We start from the raw sequence: 24,964 nt of genomic DNA on the forward strand, positions 1-24,964 counted from the left end.
AGAGCACCTTACCGGATGTTGCATTCATGACTATGGTTCACGTGCATAGTCTCATTTTAGACTTTAGGAGATTTTAGAGTTTTCAGACAGATGTGAAACGTGATCTCTCATCAGTCACTCCGTGTGTGTGTCAGTGTGAAGTCTCCAGCTGCAGGAATCTCCTTCTCACAATCTGCACACACATATTTCCCTTTTTAGGGCATGAGAGTCTCTTACGTAATTTTGGGAGCAACTCGGATTTCCAGCGAACTGTGCAGGGGCGGGAGGCGGCGGAGGCGGAGCGACAGCCCGGTGGACCAATCGCTCGCCAGAGGAACCCGCCCTCCCGCTGGCTGATTGGCCACAGAGGACACCGACGCTCCTCGCCCCCCCCTGCCCTGGCTGGGAGTCCTTTCACGCGGATGGTTTGACGGGAGTAGTTGTAGTCCTCACACCGGATGGTCCAACTGTCCTGGAGGGAAAGAAACAAAAAACCCCACCGGGATATTGTGTTTTTTTAAAAAGCGTCTGTAGCGGGAGTGTTCGGGAGTAAACCGCCTCAAGTGTCGGGACATTTAATCCTTTCTCTGTCGGATCGCGCCCTGAAGTTGTCAACATGCCGGTTTTCCACACGAAGACGATAGAAAGTATCCTGGAGCCGGTGGCCCAGCAGATATCCCATCTGGTGATAATGCACGAAGAAGGGGAAGTGGACGGGAAAGCCATCCCGGACCTGACGGCGCCGGTGGCTGCCGTGCAGGCGGCTGTTAGCAACCTGGTCCGGGTGAGTAAACTTTCCCAACCGGGGGCGAAGAGTGCCTGAAGTCGGTTGTTTCCGAGCTACCTGTCGCTCTTTGTCCCGCTCTCAAAAAGGAAAAATAAAGTACAGAACAGTAGCTAGCTGTGGGGTAGAAACGTCAGGGGAGGTGGAGGCGTGCTAGCAAAGTTTCCTGAAGTAGTCACACTCGGGGCAAAAGGGCAGCTACGCCCTTTCCCCCATGAAAATATGCCCAGCCTCCTCCTCCTCTCGAGCCTGACTGCCATGTCTCGACGTAGGCACTGCTGCCTGGTGTGTGTGAGCCAGGTCCTGGATCAGTCTCTGTTATAAGCCTGTTCACTTCACACTACAGCTGCAGCCATCGTCTCTAAACACGTCTGAGAGTGAACTTTAATGTTAACCTCAGTTCACTAAAGCTCAGAGAAGATGGGACAGGTCAGGGCCCTGCAGATGATGAGGAAACTCACACTTAGACAAAAATAAAGAACTGAAACAGAAAGTGTATATTATGATTATTATAAATCATCTGTCAGTGCTGATAGTGGGACCTGAAAGCACCATCAAGCCTCCACCATGGCCGCACAAACCTTCATGTGTCATCATATCAGTCGATATCGATAATTATTATTAAAGACTCACTTTTGCTCCTAAGTGAATCTTGTTCGTTTACAGGGATGGTTCAATCAAAAATGAAAATGCACTCATTATCTACTCACCACTGTGCAGATGGAGGGCTGGCTGAAGGGTTTGAGTCCACAAAACACTTTTTACAGCTTCAGGGGTAAAAAGTGTTGCAGCCAAATCAAATACAATTGAAGTAAATGGTGGCCAAAGCTTCAAGTGTAAAAAAAACAACAGAAAATAAACATAAGATGCCTCCATACTTCTCCTGTGGTGTCATCCAAGTGTCTACGTTCCGATTCAGTTCGAAAATGTGACATTTACACATTTACATTCTTAGACTAAATGTCCTCTGTGATCAACGTGATGGATATGAAACTCTTCTTTGTGGGCCACATGCAGCTACACATTCAGGTTTGCATCAAACATGACTTAACCACCATGGTGTCCCTCAGAACCATGTTGTAACTGTCATTGCACCAGCGAAGGAGATGCTAATGCCATTTCCTAAAATTTTAGCTCTAAATATAAACCAATAAGTGGCAAGTTTCCTACAGAGGAAACAAGTGGACACGGGGGGGGGGGGGGGGCTGTCAGATATTGAGACTTGAGGAAAGGAAGAGATAGACGCTATATTAAGCCACTAGTTGGTTCCTGTGTGTTGTTGTCTCTGTCCTCTCATGCATGCAGCCTGTCACAGTTGTTGGGCGATAAATTTGGACAATTGCACTGGCGTCTCCTGTCAACAAAGGAATGCTTAGTTTAGAGGGATTGCTCGCCATGTGCCCACTATTTATTTATTAGGTTTAATGGTACAGAACCACCATCTCATTCCCGTCCACTTCATTCTTTTCTTTAGTTTTTCCTAATAAATGTAGGCCTCATTTAGCTTATTTTTTGCATGCACATTTCCAATGGGTACACTCCAATTAAACTCCCAATTAAGCTGTTTCCAGCTAAAATAAACCCATTAAATAGGTGGTAAATAGAGTAGAACATACAACAACTAAGCCACAAATCAAACCTGAGCTAAAAGGAGAATGACTATTTGTCTATTCACCAAGTTAAATCATGACGCAGAAAAAATGCTAATGTATGCCAGATGTGTAAACATATTAGCTAACACATTAGATGCAACCAGAGTGACAATTAGTTGATGTAATGCAGCTTTAGAATATAGAAACATTACGTTATTGAAGATTACAGTGCTTGTCAACATGTCCTGGCACATGAAAATGTCCTAAGTAACCCCAGCTAGCTTTGAGTGGTGAAATGATCCAGACTCTATGGACAGTCTGAATTGTGATCAGATGTTTCCAACAGTGGCCTGGATGAATGGATATAGGCCTGTAATTATTTCCAGTTACTGTAGCAACGTTACAACATTGACAATGTTATGAGTTCATTGAAGTTGAGGACCAGATATAATTTCTTCTGGTTCCACCACTTCCATGAGTCATACTTTGCAAAGCTTAAATGAGAAAATGTGCTGTATGGTCCTGTATCTTTCACTTCTTTGTCCCTGAAGACAATCGAATATTGTTTTTGCAACGGCTATTTCTGAGCATACATGTTTCCATTAGTTGGATTTGTAGTCTTCTCAAGTGTAAGTCACTTGCAAATAAACCTCTAACTTGAGAGTAAATTACCGTCGAAGAAAGGATCAGGCTTGGAAGGAAAAGGGATGAGGCTCTCTAATTGCATTTCCCCAGACGTTCTCAGGGCGGGGTCGTCTCAAAGCAAAGCTATCTACCTCAGTGTCTGTTGCCCAGAAAACCACATGTTGCACAGACTTCCTCCTTCTTGAATCCATTTCAAAAACTCTTGGGCCAGAGGTTTAAACACAGTTAATCACGGTTAATTTAGGGTGACCTGAAAATCTGAATGTGGGTTACAAATTAGTTTACCTTTCTGGTCAGATGGTTTGTGTTAGTCTGCTTTCTGTTGCCAGACAAAGAAAAGGACGATGAGCTTATAGGATGTCCTTGGTTGTGTAAGCCTGTCTGAGGTGATCTGCTGCACAGTGATAAATGTGTAAACCTTTAAATTATTGAAGTGAAAAGTGTAATCTTATTATTCCAGATGCATGAAGATGAAAGTGTGGCTCTTGCAAAGTGGACCCAGTGGGTTTAGGGTTACCTATAATCCATAAAAGAAGAACGACCACAAAACATCACAAGTCAATGTCCATAGTCCAACTGAGACCCTTCACACATGCTCAGCATCTCTGACTTTGTGTTTTAAGGCCTCAATTAAAGATGAATGTGAGGAATGTGCAGAGTTCCCAGCATGCAGGAATGTATCTGTCGTGAGGGGGGTGGGGTGAGGTGTTGAACCTTTTGAATTAGCTACTTTACTGAATTATAGAGTGTTATTATCAATCAACAAGCCTTCCCAGAGAAAAGCCTGTGTTCACACAACAGTCAACATCTTTATCAGTGTCTGTGATCTGTGTTGGACCCACAGAAGCTTTACGTTGGTGGATGTGGCTTTTATGTCTCAATGTTTATGTGTGTAATAAGAAAAACTTATGCAACAATGACATTAAGTCATAACAGTTAACCATGTTGGTTGCAGGTCTCACAACCTGCTAAGCTGTAAATGAAGAACTACTGTTTCCTCTGTAACATCATATAACTGTGGCGCCTAGGGCATCATTCTAGTTTGTCTCATTAGTCTCCGGTTTAACTTTCAAGTTTAGAATGTGGAGTTAAAAAGTTGTTAAGTCATTGCATAACATTTGGAATTGAAATGTGTTTGCTGTTCACATCACAGATAAAAAATACACAAATGTGGATGTTGCATATTAAGTGATTCATAGCTCAAATTCTTTCCTGCTGCCGTAAAAGGAAGTACAACATGCTTCTCTATGTCAGACTCTGCAGTCATTCTTTTGAGCTGACTAAACAGCTCAATTTAATGCCAGGCCTGTTGTAGTACTTTTTTATAGATCCTTTTTTTATAGAGGTTGGATAAAGAAAAGAATGCTGGTGAGTTAGGGCCCTGGAATGGATAGAGCTGTTGTGGTTTTTGTCTCGCTGTTTGCACATATCAGACTTGAGGAGTCGCTCCTATATTCAGGTCATTAAAAGAAAAATTGTGAAGATCTGCAATGCTGAAATTGCAAAATACCACTTTATGCAACAACACAAAAACATGCAGTGACTAAAAGTTGGCCTCAACTGTAGAAACTGAAGATCCAAACAACATTCACAATACGAAGACGTTTTTATATGATAAACTGTGGTTATGGGGGTTGGGTAAACCATCAAACCCTAATCCTTTACAGATGGGAAACAAATGCTCATTAACCTGAGTGCTTAAAAGCATAAAAAGAACAGACTTCCCAGTCTCTGGCACCCCAACTTCCTGCAGTTTGTCAAGGGAAATCTTTTGAAACTGCTCACCCTTTCATTCTGGCATCTTGGTAACGATACAAGAACAATAGGTGCTTGTGCAGTGTAGTGTTTCCAATTGTTTTGGTTAGGATTCATACTGCATCTGAAGACTTTATCTGGCCAGGAGGTTCCAGAGGAATTTTGAAATTTTTAGGAAATGCGGGAAGCCAAGTCAGGAAGACCCGGCAGCTGTCGGCCTCTCTCAGGAAGAGGAGTGCGATTGAGCGAAGGGAAACCCCTCTCCCATCCAGTGAGATGTTAATGGCTTCAGACCATGACAAAGAAGTCAACACAACCAGACTGTACCTTTGCCAAACAATAAAAAGTCAAGTTCAAATGAATGAGAAGTAAAAATCTATACTGTTTAATTGAATGCCTCCCATTAAGCCCTATGGTGCCCCATGCTGCCTCACAAGGGCGACAAGTTTACAGGCGATTTCTTTGATTTGTTGTAAAGCAGTTACATTTTATGAAGCTGGCACACAGTCTTAACTTTTTATCGAGGGCTTGAATGAGAATGAAAAAGGCTTTCAATAGACTCAATAGCATGCAGCTGCCGCATTTATTATATCCTGTCACTCGACATCGTTGTAAATGAGGGCATCCCCCAATGATCCTTTGAGCAGAAATAAAGGTTAGTTAATTTGGAGGCACAACTTAAGTCATGAATAGGAATTGTTAATTGAGCGTATGAATGACTAATTAGTGGTATGAAAGTAATGCTAATTCATGTGCATGAGTTATAATAAAAAAAATGGCCAGGTTTTCTTCGACAGTTAAATAGAAATAACCACAATGTGTTACACTCACTAGAAAGTATGTGTACTAAGTAATAAGTAATCACCAGTATTCTGTACTACCCAAAATAACACTTTCTAGTACTCATTGCTTAGATTTTTATGGGAAGGTGGTCTCAGACATTTGTACCTCAATTTAGTTTTATGGTCCATTGAATCACTGTATTGGAACACTAAGTATGATGTTGGATCTTCCCACCAACCCTCTGTAGATGCAGTAAAAGTAATCTCCTGCTATCGCTGTTCTTTTAGCATTCCTTGCTCTGGTAGAAAATGACAGCTCATCTTTGACAAGTCTTATTGACTCACTCTTCTTGTTAAGAGGAGGATTCACACTGATGAGTGCTACTCCCTAGTAACACTGTATGAGCTGCTAAGCTCCCGTAACATGAGATGGATGGCTGCGATATATTCTCTCTGGCTGCAAGGGGCCTACTTGGCCATGGCAAAGCAAGCCATTTGATTTGTGACTTTCATCGCCTTGGACACCCTATGTGTAGCTACTTCCTGAACCAAACTAATGACCTATACTTGACAACACTTGACAGATGCACCATGAAGGTTTTGACCTATGGAGCAACTTATTTGTCGCCCCTCTGAGTCATTATTTGTCAAAAGCCATTCGGTATCTCAGAATGCAGCACTTGCTGGATCTGAGACTATTGATCATGGGTGGCTAATGGAGGGCTGCACCATCAGTTTGTGTGACCATGTCTCATCTGATTGCATTTCAAAGTCACTTAGAGTACGAGTCAGTATCCGAGTTGCACTTTGAAGAAATCAACCTTGTGTGCAGAATAATACAGTTTAATTGTAAAACATTGCTAAGGGCAGCGGTAAAGGCCTTTGCCAGAATTTTGCCATCATAAATCTTTGTGGTCGCCACAATTAACGCTGCATTGTGTGAAACTACCCAACAAGTGAAAGGCAGACTGTCTTGGCTGCCTTGAGGCTCTCAGAGTGGCCTTTCTTCTCTGAGCAGAGCGATGGGCCGTTGTCAACAAAGCCGTGTCTGTTCCAAAGCAGCAGCCACTTTATCAAACTACTTCACAGCACAGGGTTTCACACAGCTCTCTTGGAAGGTAAAAGGATCATCAGTCTTTCCACTCCTGATCAAAATGGTAAATGACTGAGACTGTCGGTAGCGTGGCATGTGACAACTTGAAAGAAAATTACACTGAAGCAATGATCTTATAAAGAAAGAGAAAGTAAAACAATATTTTTCCTTGAAGTATTCTGCAAGAGTCTATTCAGGGAAAGATATATTTGTGTTGTGGTTTGTGTGGGTATGAGCTGAAACGTCCTCTCGGCACACTGCTTTCTGTCTTTATTGCCATTTATTAAAGAAAGGCAACATATATTTTTGATATTTCTTTTGACAATAAGTGTAATTGGTAGTTTTGAAAATGTATCGATCTACTTAGCCATTCATCAAGCAAATACTTTAGCTGGTTCCAGGTTCTATTACGATGAGTTTTCAGTTTTATTTTCTCCTACATTGAATATCTTCAGTTTGGACTGCTGTTTAGTGAAACATGTAATTTGAATTCATAATCCAGGTCTCTGGGAACTAAAAATTGACATTTTAAGTCCTCAGATAAGACCTTACTTAAAATAGTCATGACAGAGGCTCAAAAAATGGGGACGACAGCCAAGCACCACAAACTGCTTAACAACAACTCTTATAAACTCGGGTCACTGATCTATTTTTGCAAGGAATGGTTTGGATCGCTTTTTGGCTGTAGACTGTTTTTGAACTTCACACAGCAGGATGAAGCTCCACTGGGAGCAGGAAAAGGAAGAAGGCGATGACCTGTTGAATACAGCACCATGAAACTGAAGTCTGCTTGTTATTAGAAACTCCTGCGGGGTACTTTGAGGAGAATTTGACTCAGCTTTTGGCCTCCTCATTACCAGTCTGTCATCTGGTCTGTCTTTTGTTCAGTTTAGGTCATGTCTGAACCTGACTCCATCTCATATAAATCTTAGTATTGGGATCATTTGTTGAGATTACACAAGCAGCAGGTTTTTCCAGTCAAACTGCAGAAGAAGAAGGTGTCCTCCAAAGGCAGAATGCCGGTGTCCAAATCCCACTTTGCTTATTTAAGAAAGGGCAAACAAAAGGTCAGGGCACCAGACACATTGTCTCTTAATTAATTACTGATTGTGTATGTAACAAGCGTAAGCAATCTGAGTGCCATCTTCTTTTCTCTTTGGGCACTAAGATGGGTACAAGTTAATTTTCTATCGAAATAACGTGGGTGCTGGACAAGAAACTGAGAACTGAGCCATTCTGAAAATAGCAAAGGCACTTGTCAAAATGTTGTAATTTGTGCTCATCCATCTCAGTATACGGAACGTTGAGCATAAATGAGCCTTTAGTTGTTTGAAATGGACACTGTCAAGCTAAAATGTCCACAATATGTATGATCACTGTATTCGACTTCTGTGGGGATGTAGTATTTCTTTCGCTGGCAAGATTTGCATTTCCTGTTTTTTTAGCCAACTTATTAAATTACAAACTTCTAAAATATAATGTGGGTCACATCATTTGATCCTTAAATCGTCTAGTGAAATACAAGCGGGGGTGTATTATTTGGCAGAGCTGATTTTTTAACTGCCAAGTCCACATCATAAAAAGGACGGCCTGCCCAAGATCAGACCTTGGTATTTCTTTGTAAGAGGGGGGTGGGGTCACGGGTGTGTTATATATTACTAAGTTAGCCTATAACATCTTTTTGTCACTTCCTCCCTCCTCACTTTACTGCTGTATGTGCCCTTTACATCCCTGCTCTGTAGCCTCGCTTCTCTCTCGTTGAACGGGACCAAACAGCTTTAGTTGTTGTTGGCTTTTGTTCAGAGCCACTTACTGGTGGAATGTCAGGGTGGCATATGTACGCTGCCACTATGGTTCAGTTTTAGTTTAGAACAACCTTTGGCCCTAATTTATAACCCCCCTCAGTGAGTCAGAGTCCCTCTGGTCCAGTGAAAAGAGAGTGAAGAGGTGCATGTCTTCACTGCTCCCTTTCAACTCCACGTCAACCATCTGGAATGGTTCTGCTCACTGCCTGTAGTCTGACATGTTGACAAGCTCTCCGTGCCACAGCATCAAGACCACATCCTGAATAAGCTAAATACATTTTTTAGGATTTTCAGATCAATCAGTTTCTCAGTCTGTCTCTAAATAACTTGTTTTGTCCGACCTACAGTCCAAAACTGTTTATTATATTTCAGTAAATATAAGAATTTACAAATTATGCTAATGACATGATGTGAGGTATTGATCAACTTATTGCTTCTGCAGTCATAACCACCTAATTTAATTTCTGATCTTATGGCTATTAACTAAACCTCAGTAAGCTTTAAGCACTTAGCATGTACAAGATTCAGCACATTGGAAAATGAGGAAAATGTTACACACCATGACAGGGAATAATAACAATGATGTAAAAAGAAAAGTTTCAACATCTCTGGCCATGGATGCAGCTCATTTAACCCAGTCAACTTCATCCGGGTCCCAGTATGAGACAAGCTTGTCGTGGGTGAGTTGTGCCTCTCCTTCGAGTGCTGAGGTCATGGTGGGGGAGGTGAGTCATTTTGGAACACGCAGGAGTGGAGGCGTTCAGCTGCTTTACACAATATGACTGCGCTAAGGCCCGAGCGCCCCTCACCACCTCCACCACCAACAGCTGTCTTTTTGAAATATCGGTTCCCTGGATGAGTATTGGGACATCCTCCTGGAAAACTGCACAATTAAAACTCTCACAGGGGTAAAACTGTGACAGCGATGCACAATCTGTTGATGTGTAAAATACATGCTCGAGTTGCATAAAAACTTTGCACTACATCGAAAGTTTAAACACATCTGAGGAGGTGCATCTGTGTCTGTGCTTCTGAACCTGGAGGTGTTGACTGATACAGCCTCCTCATGACTGATGAGCGAGTCATCAGGGCTGAGGATGGGGGAGGGGTGTATCAGCCCCTGCTTCCACATTTAGTAACCACATATGATACAGTAGCTAACTGGTTTTTCATGAAGGAACGATCTTCCCACTAAAAGAAATGTGAAATTAAAGCACTTCCTAGTTATTCCTTATTTAATGCTGTCGAACCACCATGTTTGGTTATCATGTACTAACTTTCAGTAAAAAATATATTGTAAGTCATATTTTTTTACAAGATCAGATAAGAAGATGATCAAAGAGATGGAGGAAATACATTTGTCTCTATGCTATTCCACAGAGTGCATTATCACGCATAGACCGTTCAATAAAAGAAAAAAGAAGTTGTTGTCAAATCATCCTGCGGTTGAATTAGAATCACAACATCACAAGAGGTGTGAAACATGAGTACTGTTTTCTGTAGGTGCTGCAGTTGAACTAATGCACCGTTACAGAACAAGTTAGACTGTTGGATATAATCTGAAATATGATTGAGTTGTAACTGAAGCTGCCCAACGAATCATACATTTGTATTTCCTGTGTTATTCAGTGATTCGAAGAAAATGAACTAATCTGTGTATAAAAGACATCCTTAAAAGTTTTATTCTTCCAGTTGTTCAGTCAACAATCCAATTAACAATATAAAAATAGCAAAAATGCTGTCAATCAAAAACAGCACACATCATGTTGCACGTTTAACCTTGGTTTGTGGCACGTGACCTCACTGTCCAAACAAAAGATATCCAAGATTAAGATTTGTTGCTACACTGACTTTAAAGTTCACCGTGCTCTCACTATGGTCACCTGGTTTTACCTGACAAAGGTTCCTCCTGCAGTCCTCACATATACAGTCGCTGAACTGTTGCATGAAAGTGAATGTGATTACACGGCACCTAATGCACCTAACCTCCGACTTTTATCACCCAGCCAATTAATTGCTTGGGCTCTAATGTCTTGTTCCATGAAAATTAATGTTGAAAGTGTCTGGTTTTTCCAGGTGGGGAAGGAGACTGTACAAACCACAGAGGACCAGATCATGAAAAGGGACATGCCACCAGCTTTTATCAAGTAAGCACAAGTGGAACCCTTTGCACACCTCTAATTCATTTAATGACAAAGATTTCTGATGTGTTTAGATGAAGTGATTCTCTCTCGACAGGATGTGGAACCCACTAGCCTCCCTTCGGCTCTCTTTCTCTCTTTATCTGTTGCAGTAATGGCTGGTTGTGCCCAAGCAAAGGTCAGACATGGCATGTTAAGTGCCTCCGAGTCTCGCCCCTGGTGTAGCACAGATACATTTTTGCCCAGGGAGGAGCTCCTGACACTTGAAGGAGAAGAGCCACAAACCCACACTGTACAGTTCCTCATAGATAAGAGCCTCTGGCTGCGGCTGCTTTTCGTTTCTGTTGAAAATTTAAAGACCCACACAAAAAAAGTTTACATATTAATTGTCTGAAATTGAAAATTAGTCTCCCTTGCTGAATCCACATCATCATAAATCATTAGCTTGTGCCCAGCTGCTGTCTGTCCGTTTCAGTCCTTCACCGATTGTAACTGCATGAGATAATACAGTGGAGGGAGGGAGAGGCAGGTCCTGGGAGCCCCCCCAAGGTCAGGGATGAAATGCATTGGCAGGCACAGGTCGTCAGGCTCAACACATTTGGCGCCTCAAAGTCACATCGTCACCCTGTCGTCATCCATCAGCACAAGTGCTGGAATGCATCTCCTCCACTAAATATAGTGTCTGTCGGGATCCGGTTAATGCACGGCAGTTTCTCACTAGTGCACGCTGAAGGACACGGCTGGCTGGCTCTGCAAAAACACAGACTTGCTCCTCCTGAAGAACAGAAACCAAGGCCAACACCTAAAATGTGGAAAACAGTGATAGATGTTACTGTGGCAACATTTGGCACATAGACAAAAGTAAGAAGTTAGCACACGGTGGGAATCAGAACATGTGCTTGTCCTTGGCTTGTTGCCATTTTCTTTGTGCAATATGTCTGCTATGATGCTATGCAGTTGGCATGTATGACGCTGGATCGAAGGCCTGAGCCCGCAGTTTCTGTTGCTCTGTAGTTCACTGAGTGCATCGCACCTCGGAGGCAATCATTTACATTTCTTTGGGAGCAGGAGTTAAACTGGGCAAGTGCCAGTCAGAGTCATGAGATAGACATGCTCATGCTACAGATATTCATGCATTAAATAGTCAGAAAAACTTAAACAACACATGTTTACACACGTGTGCACACACGCTCCACCATGTCCTGGACCAAACCAATCACTTCAAATGAGATGGCCAATCCTTTAATTCATTAGGCTTTTTGACAAAAACAATCTCAAGTTAGTCCTCCGGGAAGATTTCTTTCAGTTGCATTTAGTGGGATAAAGATTCAGTGAAAGGTCTGGCTGGTGGCTATAATGCTATATAATAATTATGTCTTTATACTTGCTAATAGTATTGGCATAGACATTTTTTTTTTTTGATTTATTTGAATCCTTAAGTATTTATATATATATATAACAACAAATTTAACCCCTGTTTAGAAGAGGAAGGATGATTGTATTTTTATCTGTGATTTAGACTGAATCAGACACAAAAAGCATAAAAGAAGAAATGAAACAAAGTCATTTTTCGACAGAAGTTACTGTATGTTATGACTATATCTGTATCTCCAGGCTTCTGTTATTGCTGCAGGCAATCTGCTGTTTCCATGTGTAGTGTCCATCTGGCTTCTGAGAGGCTTCATATCATCAGCATGACTTGTTTTGTGGATTGTTTTTTTTTTATACTGGTCCTTAAATAAATCTTCTGCTCTCCACAGAGTGGAGAATGCGTGCACTAAGCTGGTGCAGGCTGCCTCCATGCTGAAAGCTGATCCATACTCTGTTCCTGCTCGTGATTACCTCATCGATGGCTCCCGGGGCATCCTCTCTGGGACCTCTGACCTGCTACTGACTTTTGATGAAGCTGAGGTATTCATTCATTCACTCTCTCAGTCATTCAGTCACTTCTTTATCTGTTAACCAGCAGATTTCAAGGAGTTGAGGATGCACACCTCATCCATTCTTGGATTTGATACATTTTGCAGGATGTGGTTTTGCCTCTAACTTCAGAAACGTGTGAATTCAGTGCTGGATTATTGAGACTCCTGATGGTTGAAGAATTTAATTTCTCTGCCTCTTGTGCTCGGTTTCCTCCCAGTTCATAAATAAAGCATTAGAGCAAAACGGTGAGAGAAGGGTGGTGGTATCCCCTCTCACTTGGACAGGCCAGATATTCAAAGATGAGGTTTCAGGCCACTGAAACTATGTATGTGCATTGCTCTTTATAGATATAAATAAAAGCAGGAAACACAATCCGTAAAAGATTATGTATATCTGTATTTTTACTATAGGCGGTATTACCGCTAATGGGGATAGGCCAGACTGACCAACATGACTTAAAACCGGTTGGCAACAGAAGCTGAAAAATGAGAAGAGCATACACAGAAGCTTGTAACTGTATTCAGGGTTGTAGCATTGATTTTCACTGAGTAGTAACTGAGCTGAAAGGGCTTTAATACCTTTTTAATGGACATTTGAGCATGGCAGAGGTCTGCTGCTGCCACAGGCTCCTCTGGTATAAGGACAAAATCTGTTCCTGCGTTCCTCTTGGGTACTGTAATGCTTATGAAGATGTCAGAACTGTAGATATATATAACAGACGTGCCTGTGGAACTGCACGTATTTCTTCCACAAACACTATGTCTTATACCAGACAGAGGTATCATCCATCAGGTCCAACGTTCTTATCCTCTTAGGGATGGAGAGGAAAAAAGAAAAGTTGCAGATCAGCTCCCTGTGAGCAGACACCAGGCGGGTGTCTGTGCACTCCGTGCAGCAGTCAGCAGGACTCAGCAGGAGTCATCTGTCAGCGGTGTTATCGTGTTTTCAAATGCGGCTCTGGGATCGCTCTGAATAGTGTGGTGACTCCAGCGGTCCACATTAATCTGGTGTGACGCAGGACAAAAAGGGCTGGAATGTCAGTCGGCAGCATTGTCAGAGGTCAATTAGAGGGAATCTGAGTGCGCGTGGGGACGTGTGTTTGCATAATCATTTATCTTTGGAAAGACATCATTGTTTTTAATGTATATCCAACCATTGTCACAGGTCCGCAAAATCATCCGCGTATGCAAAGGCATCCTTGAGTACCTGACGGTGGCAGAGGTGGTAGAGTCTATGGGGGACCTGGTCACATACACAAAGAACCTCGGACCAGGTCAGTTATCATGACACAATGGCAGGTTTACTTCACTTAAGTCTTCACTTGACAGTATCTCAGAGATTGATGTTTATTCCAAGTTAACTGTTTGTTTTTGATATTCAAACATTCATATGTGTATTTTGGAGCACTATTATTGAGTAAAAGCATTAATATCTCAATGCAGAAGTCAGATAAACGTTTTGTATATCAATGAAATTCAAAGTATCATAGTTAAAGTAGGCCTGTTTGAAGTAATGTCACATTGTGAAATTATTGACACTCTTCCAAATGCACCCTTTTATGAAGAATAGCCTTTAACACAATGTCCAAATACTGGTAGTTGTAGAAAATGACACTACGAGTGCATTATTTGTTTAAATGTGCTAATTTTCTTTCCTTTCTACTTCTTGTTTTGTTTTCCAGGAATGACGAAGATGGCAAAGATGATAGATGAACGACAGCAGGAGCTGACCCACCAGGAGCACCGTGTGATGCTGGTCAACTCCATGAACACAGTCAAAGAGCTGCTGCCGATCCTCATCTCAGGTAATCACACACAACCTTATGTAAAACATACACACTGGCGCTCACCCTGCAAACTTTATTTTTGGATAATATCATTATGTTGGATTTTGAATTGTGAGTTCTGTTTCACATTTCAGGTATCAAAATATTTGTGACAACCAAGACGTCTGGCAGCCAGGGTGTAGAGGAGGCCTTGAAGAACCGTAACTTCACTTTTGAGAAGATGAGTGCCGAGATAAACGAGATCATCAGAGTGTTGCAGCTCACATCCTGGGACGAGGACGCCTGGGCCAACAAGGTACATACAACGGTTAATACTCTTGCGTTATGTTCACACACATTTTTGCGTTCAAAATTAGGTTTGCTGCGCACTGTGCCCTCACACTATCCCAGAATGCCTTTTGCAATAGGGTGCAGACCGGAGAGATTATGAAATGATGTTATTCTTATTTGGTGCATCTTTTTGATCTTTTTTTTCTTCCTGTTTCATCAGGGGATCTAATTTCAAGGTTGACAGGTGTGATAAACATGCTTTTGCTATATTTTAAGCATAGATACAGTAATTTAAGTCAGCACACTTCAACTTTGTCTGTGTCTATGTAGCTGTTTAATCTTTTGGCTTCTATTTTTCTGCTCTGCGTGTTCTGCTTCTTTCCTGTTCAAACACTTTTGAAATTATTAAAACTTATATTTAAACAGAGATGGCCATCAAAAGCAAGAACGCCCTGAGCACAGTGCATATAAAACAATTAAAGCACATTGAAGTTGCTCTATACTTCAACAACAGCAATGCAAAGAAAACACATGCATTCACACTTACGTCAGTCAAAAGAGATATAATGTGATTAAACAGGATAAGCATGTCTAATTTACATGCTTCTGCAGATTTTTCCATACAAGTGGAAGAAAGTATTAAAAGAGCCACATACCCAATGTCAGTATTAATGTGATGATTTTTGAGGACCAAATAGTTTTGGGACTTAATGCTGAGTGAAATTGATCTAAAGTATATGTTGTACATAAATAGCATTTCCACCTGCAGATGAATAACATAGACTCTAATTATTTGACCAAATTCACTCATAAGAAATGTGAATAAAAGTGGTCCTAGAATACAACCCTGTTGCACACCTTTGTTAGTACTCATAAAGCAGCCTTCGGCAACAACAGCTTGTGTTCTACCACAGAGATAATTCCACAATTTTTCATCAAATCCCATAGATCCTAAACGAATTATCAACAGTACCAAAAGCCTTAGATAAATGGAAGACCAGGGCGTCACAATCCTGCCTGTCATCTGAATGGCTCTATCTTGTGCCACGCTTTTCTTTGTCCACACTTTTTTTGTCGATCCCAGTTGGTATGTCCAGTTAAACATTTGTATTTATGTCGTTCTTCCTTTTCTGTTTACCGTTTATTTCTCCCTTCACTCCTTGTAGAAGGTAAGCCTTACTCCTCTCGCGCCCTGTTTGTGCAGCAGCATGTCTGACAGATGTGTGTGCTTGTGCTTTGTGGTGCCATTGTGTGCTTTTTTTAGCCGCAGGACTGTAGTGAGTTTAAGCTATGTATTTATAGGGTAAATAAAGCAGTGCGAATATTGCTACACAGGTACTGGAATGGTGTATATTGAAAGTGTTGAGCAGTTGTTGAATTGCTTGAATGTTGATCTGTGTAGTTGGTTTTTCAGTTTGTGGATTTGATTTGCTTCATAATATGACATAGTATCAACATCTGTGTGTGTGTGTGTGTGTGTGTGTCTCCTATGTCAGCATATGCATGTCCTCAGCATCTCTGGTTATCGATCGAGCTGACTCATGCACTATTGATTTTTCATCTCTTTTCACCAGGATAATCAGGTTTCCTCTCATCTCTTCTTGTATTGAACAGTCATAGGAGGAGCACACATAGAATATCTGATGTGGAGTTTGTTGTACGAATGGTTAACTTTTGTTTTTCAACAGAGTTTGTCTACAAATCTTGCTTCCATAAGAATATGCACTCTAACTAATGTCATGAAACACACCATGTCTGATTTATTTAACAGTGCAATTGTCTGTGTTTGTAAATAAGCTGTATTTAATGTGTGTTTGAGTTTAATATGAATGCAAAGATCCTTAATTTGTGCATCTCTCACTTAACCTCATTGGCCTCTTCACTTTGGTTAGTAACAGGCCAGTTGCAACACATATGAACAGTAAACTAACGCTCCCACGCAGGTCTGATAAAGTAACCTCACACCTTTCAACTTCCTGGTTGCCTCACTCCCTTGTCCAGCGCTGCACACTCCCAGTTATGCAAACAAATGTGCTTGTTGTTCTTTTTTACTTTGACAAAGCGAACACTGTGGGGGCTCCGACATGTTTTGTGATGCATAGTTTTAAACAAGCAGTGTGTTGTTGATCTCCTATGAAACTCCTGCTGAACTCTTTGATGAAGATTCAAGCTGCATCATGAAAAACCCGTGTTTCCTGAATTCCCATCACGTAAAACAAGCTCACTTTACCCACTCATTCATCCTCTCTGCTCTCCTGCTTTGCTCGGTGTCCGACAGGGGTCCGCTTTGTTTTGCAGACTTTGACAATGAGTGGACTCATTGTCAAGTCAGACGCTGTTGGACAGATTGTTGTATTTCCATCCGCTCTGATTGAGATACAATGGAGACTCATTTGGCTTTTATAACATGACATGCTCAGCAATGATGATGGAAAAAGCATGCACTACTCAGATGTGCTTTACAGATGTTAGCGATCCTGCACATGGACTTTGCTGTGCACTGGGTTTGATTATGGCAATGCAGAGAACCTGAGGCTCTTCCTGAATGTAACTCACTCAGAAAAAGCAATGAGTGAGCAAAAATATCTTGGTTCCTAGGAGTCATGACTTGGTTTATAAATAAGAGTATGTTTTGTATCTAGTTAAACTGGAAGATTCACCTCAAATGAATACATGAATTTCCTGCGTAATAATAAAACCATGATTTATAGAGACATCATGTATTCATTGAACGACTCATCGATTCCCTTTAAGTTATTCATTTATTCTGTATTTTCCCCCTAAAGGACACTGAGGCCATGAAGAGGGCTCTGGGGCTCATCGACTCAAAGATGGCTCAGGCTAAGAATTGGCTGAGGGATCCAAACGCTCAACCTGGTAATAAACACGTCCTCTACCTTAAACTACTCACTCTGCCGCTGATCACGTCCTCAGGTCCATGATGACCTAATTGGATGTAGTGACATTATCGGCATGTCTGACCGTTCGTGTTGTGCTTCTAGGGGACCAAGGCGAGCAGGCCATTCGACAGATCCTTGACGAGGCCGGGAAGGTCGGTGAACTGTGTGCTGGAATGGAGCGACGAGATATCCTGGGTACGGCCAAGACCCTGGGCCAGATGACTGACCAGGTGTCTGAGATGAGAGCCAGGTAATAAATGCTCCTTTTCTTTTCTAGTTTATTTTTAGATTGATAAAAGGTAGTGAGTGAAAGCCAGTAAGCATATTATTGGGGATTTAAGCGTGTAAGAGTGGAAGTGATATCCCTCTGCTGTGAAATTTGATTGTCACCAGGGACCCTGAGTTAAACTAGATTAAAAGCAGCTGTCTGGTATTAATCTATAATCTGCTTTAACCCCTGGTTGTGTTTCTCCTCTGAAAACTGAGCGATACCTCTGAGCCTTGTCTAGAAAAAGGCTTTAAGATAGGAAATACTGTTTTTGAACAAGGGAAGCATAAGGCTTAACATTTGGAGTAAGGGAGTGTGTCAATCAGTGCAACATAATGTGTGCATATGTGGGCTTTTGTGGTATCCATGTGTTCTTTTTCCACCCCAGAGGTCAGGGGGCATCCCCAGCCGCCATGCAGAAGGCCCAGCAGGTTTCCCAAGGGCTTGATGTGCTAACTGGCAAGGTGCAGAACGCTGCTCGCAAACTGGAAGCCATGACTAACTCCAAGCAGGCGATCGCCAAAAGGATTGACGCTGCACAAGTGAGTCATTAACCCTTGTATAAAAAGAGTCGGTCTTACAAAAACATGGATTCAAACCAAACGTTTTTGTTGGGAGTTTTGAGGGTTTATATTTTATTTTCAGAATTGGCTTGCAGACCCTAATGGCAGCCCCGAGGGAGAGGAGAACATCAAGGCTCTGCTCATCGAGGCCAAAAAGATTGCAGACATGTGTGAGGATCCTAAAGAAAGAGATGACATTTTGCGCTCTATCGGAGAGATCGCTTCCATGACTGCCAAGCTGTCTGATCTCAGAAGACAGTAAGTTACTGGCTCTCTTAAATATGAAAACTGATTCATGCTGAGTTTGTCCGTCTGAGTTCAAGCCTGAGTTTCATCATCGCTGGTCTCGCTATCACTTCTACTCTGCTTTCACACGTTAGTACACTTTTCTAATGCTTAAATTCAATACTTGGATCAGTTCAGTTCACTTTCATCATCTAACTGAGCTAGTGTTCGTTTTCATGATCAAATAGTGAGAAATCTGTGCAGTATCGTGTTTCACGTTGGGCTTGATAGTTTTTCTTTGTTCATAAATGAGGGATGTATTTTGTATTCCAGTATTTCCCAACATTAGACGAAACACCTCTGACTTTGGTCTAAACAAGCACTTAGTCAACTTATTTGCTGCCTGTTGACAAGACCCCATTTCAGTAATATCTTTCTGATAAAACAGCACCTCAGACATTTTGACTCCTTTTCATTTCCTTGTAGGGGTAAAGGTGACACTCCTGAAGCCAGAGCTTTGGCTAAACAGATCGCAACAGCTCTGCAGAACCTGCAATCCAAGACCAACAAAGCTGTGGCCAACAGCAGGCCGGCGAAGGCAGCTGTTCATCTGGAGGGGAAGATCGAGCAGGCGCAGCGCTGGATAGACAATCCCACAGTGGATGATAGCGGCGTGGGTGAGTCCGACTTCCCAGCGCCACCAACCTCCTCACCTCTCTCTTACTTTCTCTTGCACTCCTCAACATTCTTTCCACTGCTCCAGTGGCTACATTGCAGCCTATACACTTACATGTCTGCTGAGAACCTGGACATCATCTTTACTACAACAGAGACTGAGGTTGGCTGTTCTCAGAGGAACTGATTCCCACAATTGAGGGAACAACATGAAATAATACAGGACACACACCGCATCATCACTATAACCACTGATTATTAGTTGCAACTATACATTTAGCAAAACTGCTTTGAAATTATATCAAAAAGAGGTTTTTATTCCACATAAATTCGGAAGCAGCAGATGACTTGACACTTTAGTCCACAGGTTTTTCCATGTTGATTGACCCAGAGATTTTAACATAATGGGAAAATGTTTTTATCTTCATGTGTCTCCAGGCCAGGCAGCGATTCGCGGCCTGGTGGCAGAGGGCCGCAGGCTGGCCAACGCTCTGCCGGGGCCGTACAGGCAAGAGCTGCTGGGTAAATGTGAGCAAGTGGAGCAGCTCATGGCGCAGCTCGCCGACCTGGCCGCCCGCGGTGAAGGGGACTCCCCACAAGCGAGGGCTGTGGCTCAGCAGCTGCAGGAGGCCTTGAAAGTAAGACTTCACACACTTATTCCCTTTCAGACCTGAAACTTCACTGGGACACTGTAAATCAGGATTCATGCATGCAAATAGACAAACAACTCCCTCTGCTGGTTACCAGGGGTGAAAAACATACACAACTCAAAAAGAAAATCGAAATCGAAAATCTTAAAAGTAAAAGTGATCAAATATTAGCAGTAAGTGTTCAAGAGTCAAAGATAAAAGTACCCTGAGAGTAAAACATATAAGGTAAAACAACAAAATCCAGATTATTGATCAAACAAATGATAAAGTTTTTCATGTTCCTTTTGAGTCTGTATTTTGTGGAAGCCATATCTCGAGTTTCTTTCGTCCAAGCTGAATAAAAACATCTGCAAGTGAGGCACCAACAGCAACTATCAGATTAAATGTAATGGAGTACAAGGTGTTGTATTCAACTTAAACTAAAAGTATTCAATCCTAAATACAAATGTTATGGTAGTGAAGCTGAATAGGAACACAACATTTGTATTAGTAATCTCACTGATTACTTATCTGTTCGTCCCCCTCCCAGGACCTGAAAGGAAAGATGCAAGAAGCGATGACTCAGGAGGTGTCTGACATCTTCAGTGACACCACCACCCCCATCAAGTTACTGGCGGTGGCGGCTACGGCTCCGCTGGACTCCCCCAACAGAGATGAGGTCAGTGGTACAGCCACTTCGCTCCTCCATGTCATTTCACTGCACTCAGCCTCTGTCAGTGGTTGTTATATTTATTGGCAGGCTGTTGTGTTATTTCTAACTGCCCTGTTGTATAATTGTTTAATTTGATCATGTGTAGGTCTTTGACGAACGGGCTGCCAACTTCGAGAACCACGCCAATAAGCTTGGCACCACTGCAGAGAAGGCCGCTGCAGTCGGCACGGCCAACAAGAGCACAGTGGAGGGAATCCAGGCCGCTGTCAAATCAACGAGAGACTTAACACCACAAGTATGTCACAGTTTAGTGTTTAGACTGTATCTGTTTCTATTTGTCTGCTCTCCACTCACGGAGCTGTAAGTGTTTCCTGCTTCTGAGCCAAGTCTTAAACACTTTGCACCATCAATTAACGGGTGGGAAATGTTTTCTAGGTGGTATCAGCCGCTCGTATCCTGCTGAGAAACCCTGGCAACCAAGCTGCGTATGAACATTTTGAAACCATGAAGAATCAGTGGATTGACAATGTGGAAAAAATGACAGGTGACATAAAGACGTTTTTAAATCCCCTGATCACAGACGATCTCGATCTGTATTAACACGTTATGGATGTTTAGGTTTGGTGGACGAGGCCATCGACACCAAATCTCTCCTGGATGCCTCAGAGGAGGCCATCAAGAAGGACCTGGATAAGTGCCGTGTGGCAATGGCCAACCACCAACCTCAGATGCTGGTCGCCGGGGCCACCAGCATCGCCCGCAGAGCCAACCGCATCCTCCTGGTGGCGAAGCGAGAGGTCGAGAACTCTGAAGATCCTAAATTCAGGGAGATGGTGAAGGCTGCGTCCGATGAACTGAGCCAGACGATTTCTCCGATGGTGATGGACGCGAAGGCGGTGGCTGGAAATATCCAGGATCCAAGTAAACAGATGCTAGTCACAGATTTTAAGATTATTTATGTATTTTGAACATATTGATTAGTGATGTGTTTGTTTTGATCACCAGGTCTTCAGAAGGGCTTCCTGGACTCAGGTTACAAGATTCTTGGTGCTGTAGCGAAGGTCAGGGAGGCCTTCCAGCCGCAAGAGCCAGACTTCCCACCTCCTCCTCCAGAACTGGATCAACTTAGTGTAAGTCCTCAGGTTTTTTTGGGGGCATTTTGCTTTTGTTTTTTTTTCCTTTGGAGACAAGGAAGAAACAGCTAGAATCAATCAAGTGTTTGACTTTAGTGTCCAAAAGGATTTCACCAGAATTACTTTGATTTGTCCTTACAGCTCAATGATGAAGCAGCACCACCTAAGCCTCCTCTTCCAGAGGGTGAGGTTCCTCCCCCCAGGCCTCCTCCTCCTGAGGAGAAAGACGAGGAGTTCCCTGAGCAGAAGGCCGGCGACATGGTTAACGAGCCGATGATGGTGGCTGCCAGGCAGCTCCACGATGAAGCGCGCAAATGGTCCAGCAAAGTGAGTCAACGCACCAACGCTCTTTTACTTGGACGCCTTGTGCTACCGTATTAACTGTGTTCCTGTTGTACCTCATAGGGAAATGACATCATCGGTGCTGCCAAACGAATGGCCTTGCTCATGGCAGAGATGTCCCGTCTGGTGCGCGGAGGCAGCGGCAACAAGCGCGCCCTCATCCAGTGTGCCAAGGACATCGCTAAGGCTTCTGATGAGGTCACACGGCTGGCGAAGGAGGTGGCCAAGCAGTGCACTGACAAGCGAATCCGGACCAACCTGCTCCAGGTCAGTTCGTGTGTCTCTGTCAGAGAGAGGAACAATAGCGTTCGTGTCTTTTCACTGTGGAAAGACGATACTTTATTGTTTTGGAATCACACTTTGTTCCTTTTGCTGACGTTCTGACCTATTTCCAGGTGTGCGAACGCATTCCCACCATCAGCACTCAGCTCAAAATCCTATCCACAGTCAAGGCCACCATGCTGGGTCGTACCAACATCAGCGAAGAGGAGTCAGAGCAGGTAAGCATTTTAATTTTCTTAATTTTTTAATGAATATAGCAGGTTCCTGTAGAAATTCTCATCACTCATCTCTCATTCCCTTTTCCACCAGGCCACTGAGATGTTGGTCCACAACGCTCAGAACCTGATGCAGTCTGTGAAGGAAACCGTCAGGGAGGCCGAGGCAGCTTCCATTAAGATCCGGACAGATGCCGGTTTCACCCTTCACTGGATCAGGAAGACCCCCTGGTACCAGTAAGGAGAAGGACCCCCTGTTTCGCTGCCTCACACTGGATACGGTCCAGCTGTCTCAAGAGGATCCTGAATGGACAGATACATACTTTATCAGAGCGATGATATCAGTGCCCCTCACTCTAATGTGGGTTTATCTATTTGTCCTATGTCCTGTCTGTAACAGTTGCTGTTCTAGTAGAATGTAAACTTTGGGACTATCAATACGAATTATGGGTTAGATTCTCACTGGGAACGTCTTTTTTTTTTTCTAAAGTGTGTACAAGATGTGTTTTAAAGCTTATTTTGACAAATCCCAGGAATATATATATTTTGATTAGAGGTTGGATTTCATATAATGTGAGGTTTTTGGTGTCTTCCAGACACGAGCCACAGTTAAGTTAAATTTAAAGAGTTCTTCAAGACGCATTTTTAGATCTTTGTACTGATAATGGTGTTATTATCATTCACTTGCCTTTGCTAGGGAAAAGCACATTATCTTTAGGAGATGTTACAAGTATCGGCCTTCGCTCAGCACACACTAAATATATCCAGCGGTATTATGTCTGTTTACACTATTCTTTATTATTACCACATGAAAGAGAAACACTGTTCCTTTTTTCACATTTTGTAATGCAATAGTAGCCACGTTTATTTTCTTCAGAGTTCTGCCAAAGACAGTCTGCCATGATCTTTGAAGATTTCGTTCTTTGGTCAGCAACTGAGAACAAGGGCTAGTTTCTTACACGAGCTGATTTGAGAACTGACTGTAATTTTTAATTTACGGTTGCATTGAAGTCGTCGTAGGTATGTGTTGTTTCACATGTTGCTTTGAGATTACATGTAATAAATGAACCGGCTTGTGCAGGTGCTTAGTTCACAGTTCCGCCAACGCAAATACGTATCACTTTATCTTCATATCGGAAAAAGTGGACGTTATTTCACAAAGCACAAAACTTCTCGTTAAAACATGCAAAAAAAGATTGTAGCTTACATTGGCTGCAATTACTGGTTTACATTTGGTTTTATTTTATGCTTAGGAAACAGCCAATTAAAGCTCCTTCTTCTTGTGCAGGGTTTATGACCAGATTATAAACACTTGTGGAACATCTCAAGCACTGTGCAGTCTCTGCCCCGGGTGGATACATTACATCAGAAATACCATGATATACATTAAACACACGTAGCCTCATGAGGTGAAGCACTGACTGTGTATTAAGATGGACGACGCATCTCACACGATCCAGAAATGACGCCAAAATATCCCGGATACCATCGCTGCCATCTTGCTCATTTGGAGCAGAGCAGTGATGGGGGAGGGGTGGAGCAGCAGTTTCAGCTTCACTTTGGGTGTTGTCCATCTTTATTTACAGTATGAGGTGAAGTATGACGTCGTGATACGTAAAAACATGCTTCACGTCGAAACCATCACCATGGACTTTCTATTGTTTCATTTTAACACCGTATGGAAATGTCACATTGTCACAGCTCATCATGGATTCAGTAGAAAAGCTGCGGTTAATCGAGATGCCTTGTTTTTGTGAAATAAGGTTTTGTGATATAACAAAGTGATATGTTGTTATAACAAAAAAAGCTTCTTATAAAATTGGTATTTTGCGATAATGAGAAAATATGTCATTTCTCAAAATCTAAAAATTCGCAATTGAGAAAAGTTTCTTGTTATAACGACAATATTTTGTTTTGTTTTTTTTACATATATTTTGCTCGTGGTTGAGCAATCCACTGCCGTATATGTTTCTGCCCTCTCCACCAACAGACAGAGACAAATGGATTCAATAAAGGATGTAAAACTTAATTCAGTGAGCTGATCTTTCTGCCTGCAACCGGCTCCCACGACAAGAGGAGTGCTGTCAAACCTGTGGTGAGGAAGATGATGGAGGTACTCGCTGTCCCTGAAGACTTCTGCCCGGTCTGGACAGAGCGGCTCTGTGAGGCTGCAGTGAAAGGGAGACGCTGTCATTGAAGTTACATAAACTTAAAACTAATGAATAAAGTAAAGTTTACATGTTTGATCAAACACGGGCCTCGGCAACAAGGGGCGTGGCTGACACCAGCTTCTCCCTGTGTCAATTTAACCTGTGTTTCCTCTTGTCTATTTAAAAGGGTTAAAATATGAAAATAAAAACAAAGTACTAGCTTACATATAATAATATATGATCATGATTATTATTATTCAGTGTGGCTGTCAGTGTGGCTGTGGGTGATCAATGGGACAGAATGAAGTTGGTGAACAGTGACACCTACAGTTGAACTTGAACATTACTATAGTG

General features: G+C 42.4%; 1 protein-coding gene across 2 annotated transcripts; it reads left to right on the plus strand.

The window, feature by feature from the left end:
- The first annotated feature begins 302 nt into the window (after window positions 1–302).
- LOC109626879 (vinculin) lies at window positions 303–24,489 on the plus strand. Of its 2 annotated transcripts, none has more exons than XM_020083074.2 (21): window positions 303–763; window positions 10,512–10,582; window positions 12,337–12,487; window positions 13,664–13,772; window positions 14,181–14,303; window positions 14,420–14,580; window positions 17,342–17,432; window positions 17,558–17,705; window positions 18,112–18,265; window positions 18,369–18,544; window positions 18,998–19,188; window positions 19,625–19,824; window positions 20,366–20,494; window positions 20,634–20,783; window positions 20,924–21,032; window positions 21,107–21,409; window positions 21,494–21,618; window positions 21,763–21,948; window positions 22,027–22,230; window positions 22,359–22,463; window positions 22,555–24,489. In XM_020083074.2, the coding sequence occupies exons 1-21, from the start codon at window positions 596–598 to the stop codon at window positions 22,699–22,701; spliced, it is 3,201 nt and encodes a 1,066-aa protein (XP_019938633.1). In that variant the 5' UTR covers window positions 303–595; the 3' UTR covers window positions 22,702–24,489. The 2 variants fall into 2 exon arrangements, with proteins under 2 accessions (XP_019938633.1, XP_019938632.1); XM_020083073.2 differs by having other exon boundaries at window positions 365–763; window positions 17,339–17,432.
- Window positions 24,490–24,964: the final 475 nt, after the last annotated feature.

The sequence above is a fragment of the Paralichthys olivaceus genome, chromosome 21, assembly GCF_024713975.1.
Source record: "Paralichthys olivaceus isolate ysfri-2021 chromosome 21, ASM2471397v2, whole genome shotgun sequence".
In the NCBI taxonomy this organism is placed as follows: Eukaryota; Metazoa; Chordata; class Actinopteri; order Pleuronectiformes; family Paralichthyidae; genus Paralichthys; species Paralichthys olivaceus.

Coding starts and splice junctions, on each gene's coding strand:
- LOC109626879 (XM_020083073.2), top strand. CDS start 596: ATGCCGGTTTTCCACACGAAGACGATAGAAAGTATCCTGGAGCCGGTG. Junction 14,581..17,338: donor AGGACGCCTGGGCCAACAAG/GTACATACAACG, acceptor ATTTTCCCCCTA/AAGGACACTGAGGCCATGAA. Junction 20,495..20,633: donor ACTCCCCCAACAGAGATGAG/GTCAGTGGTACA, acceptor GATCATGTGTAG/GTCTTTGACGAACGGGCTGC.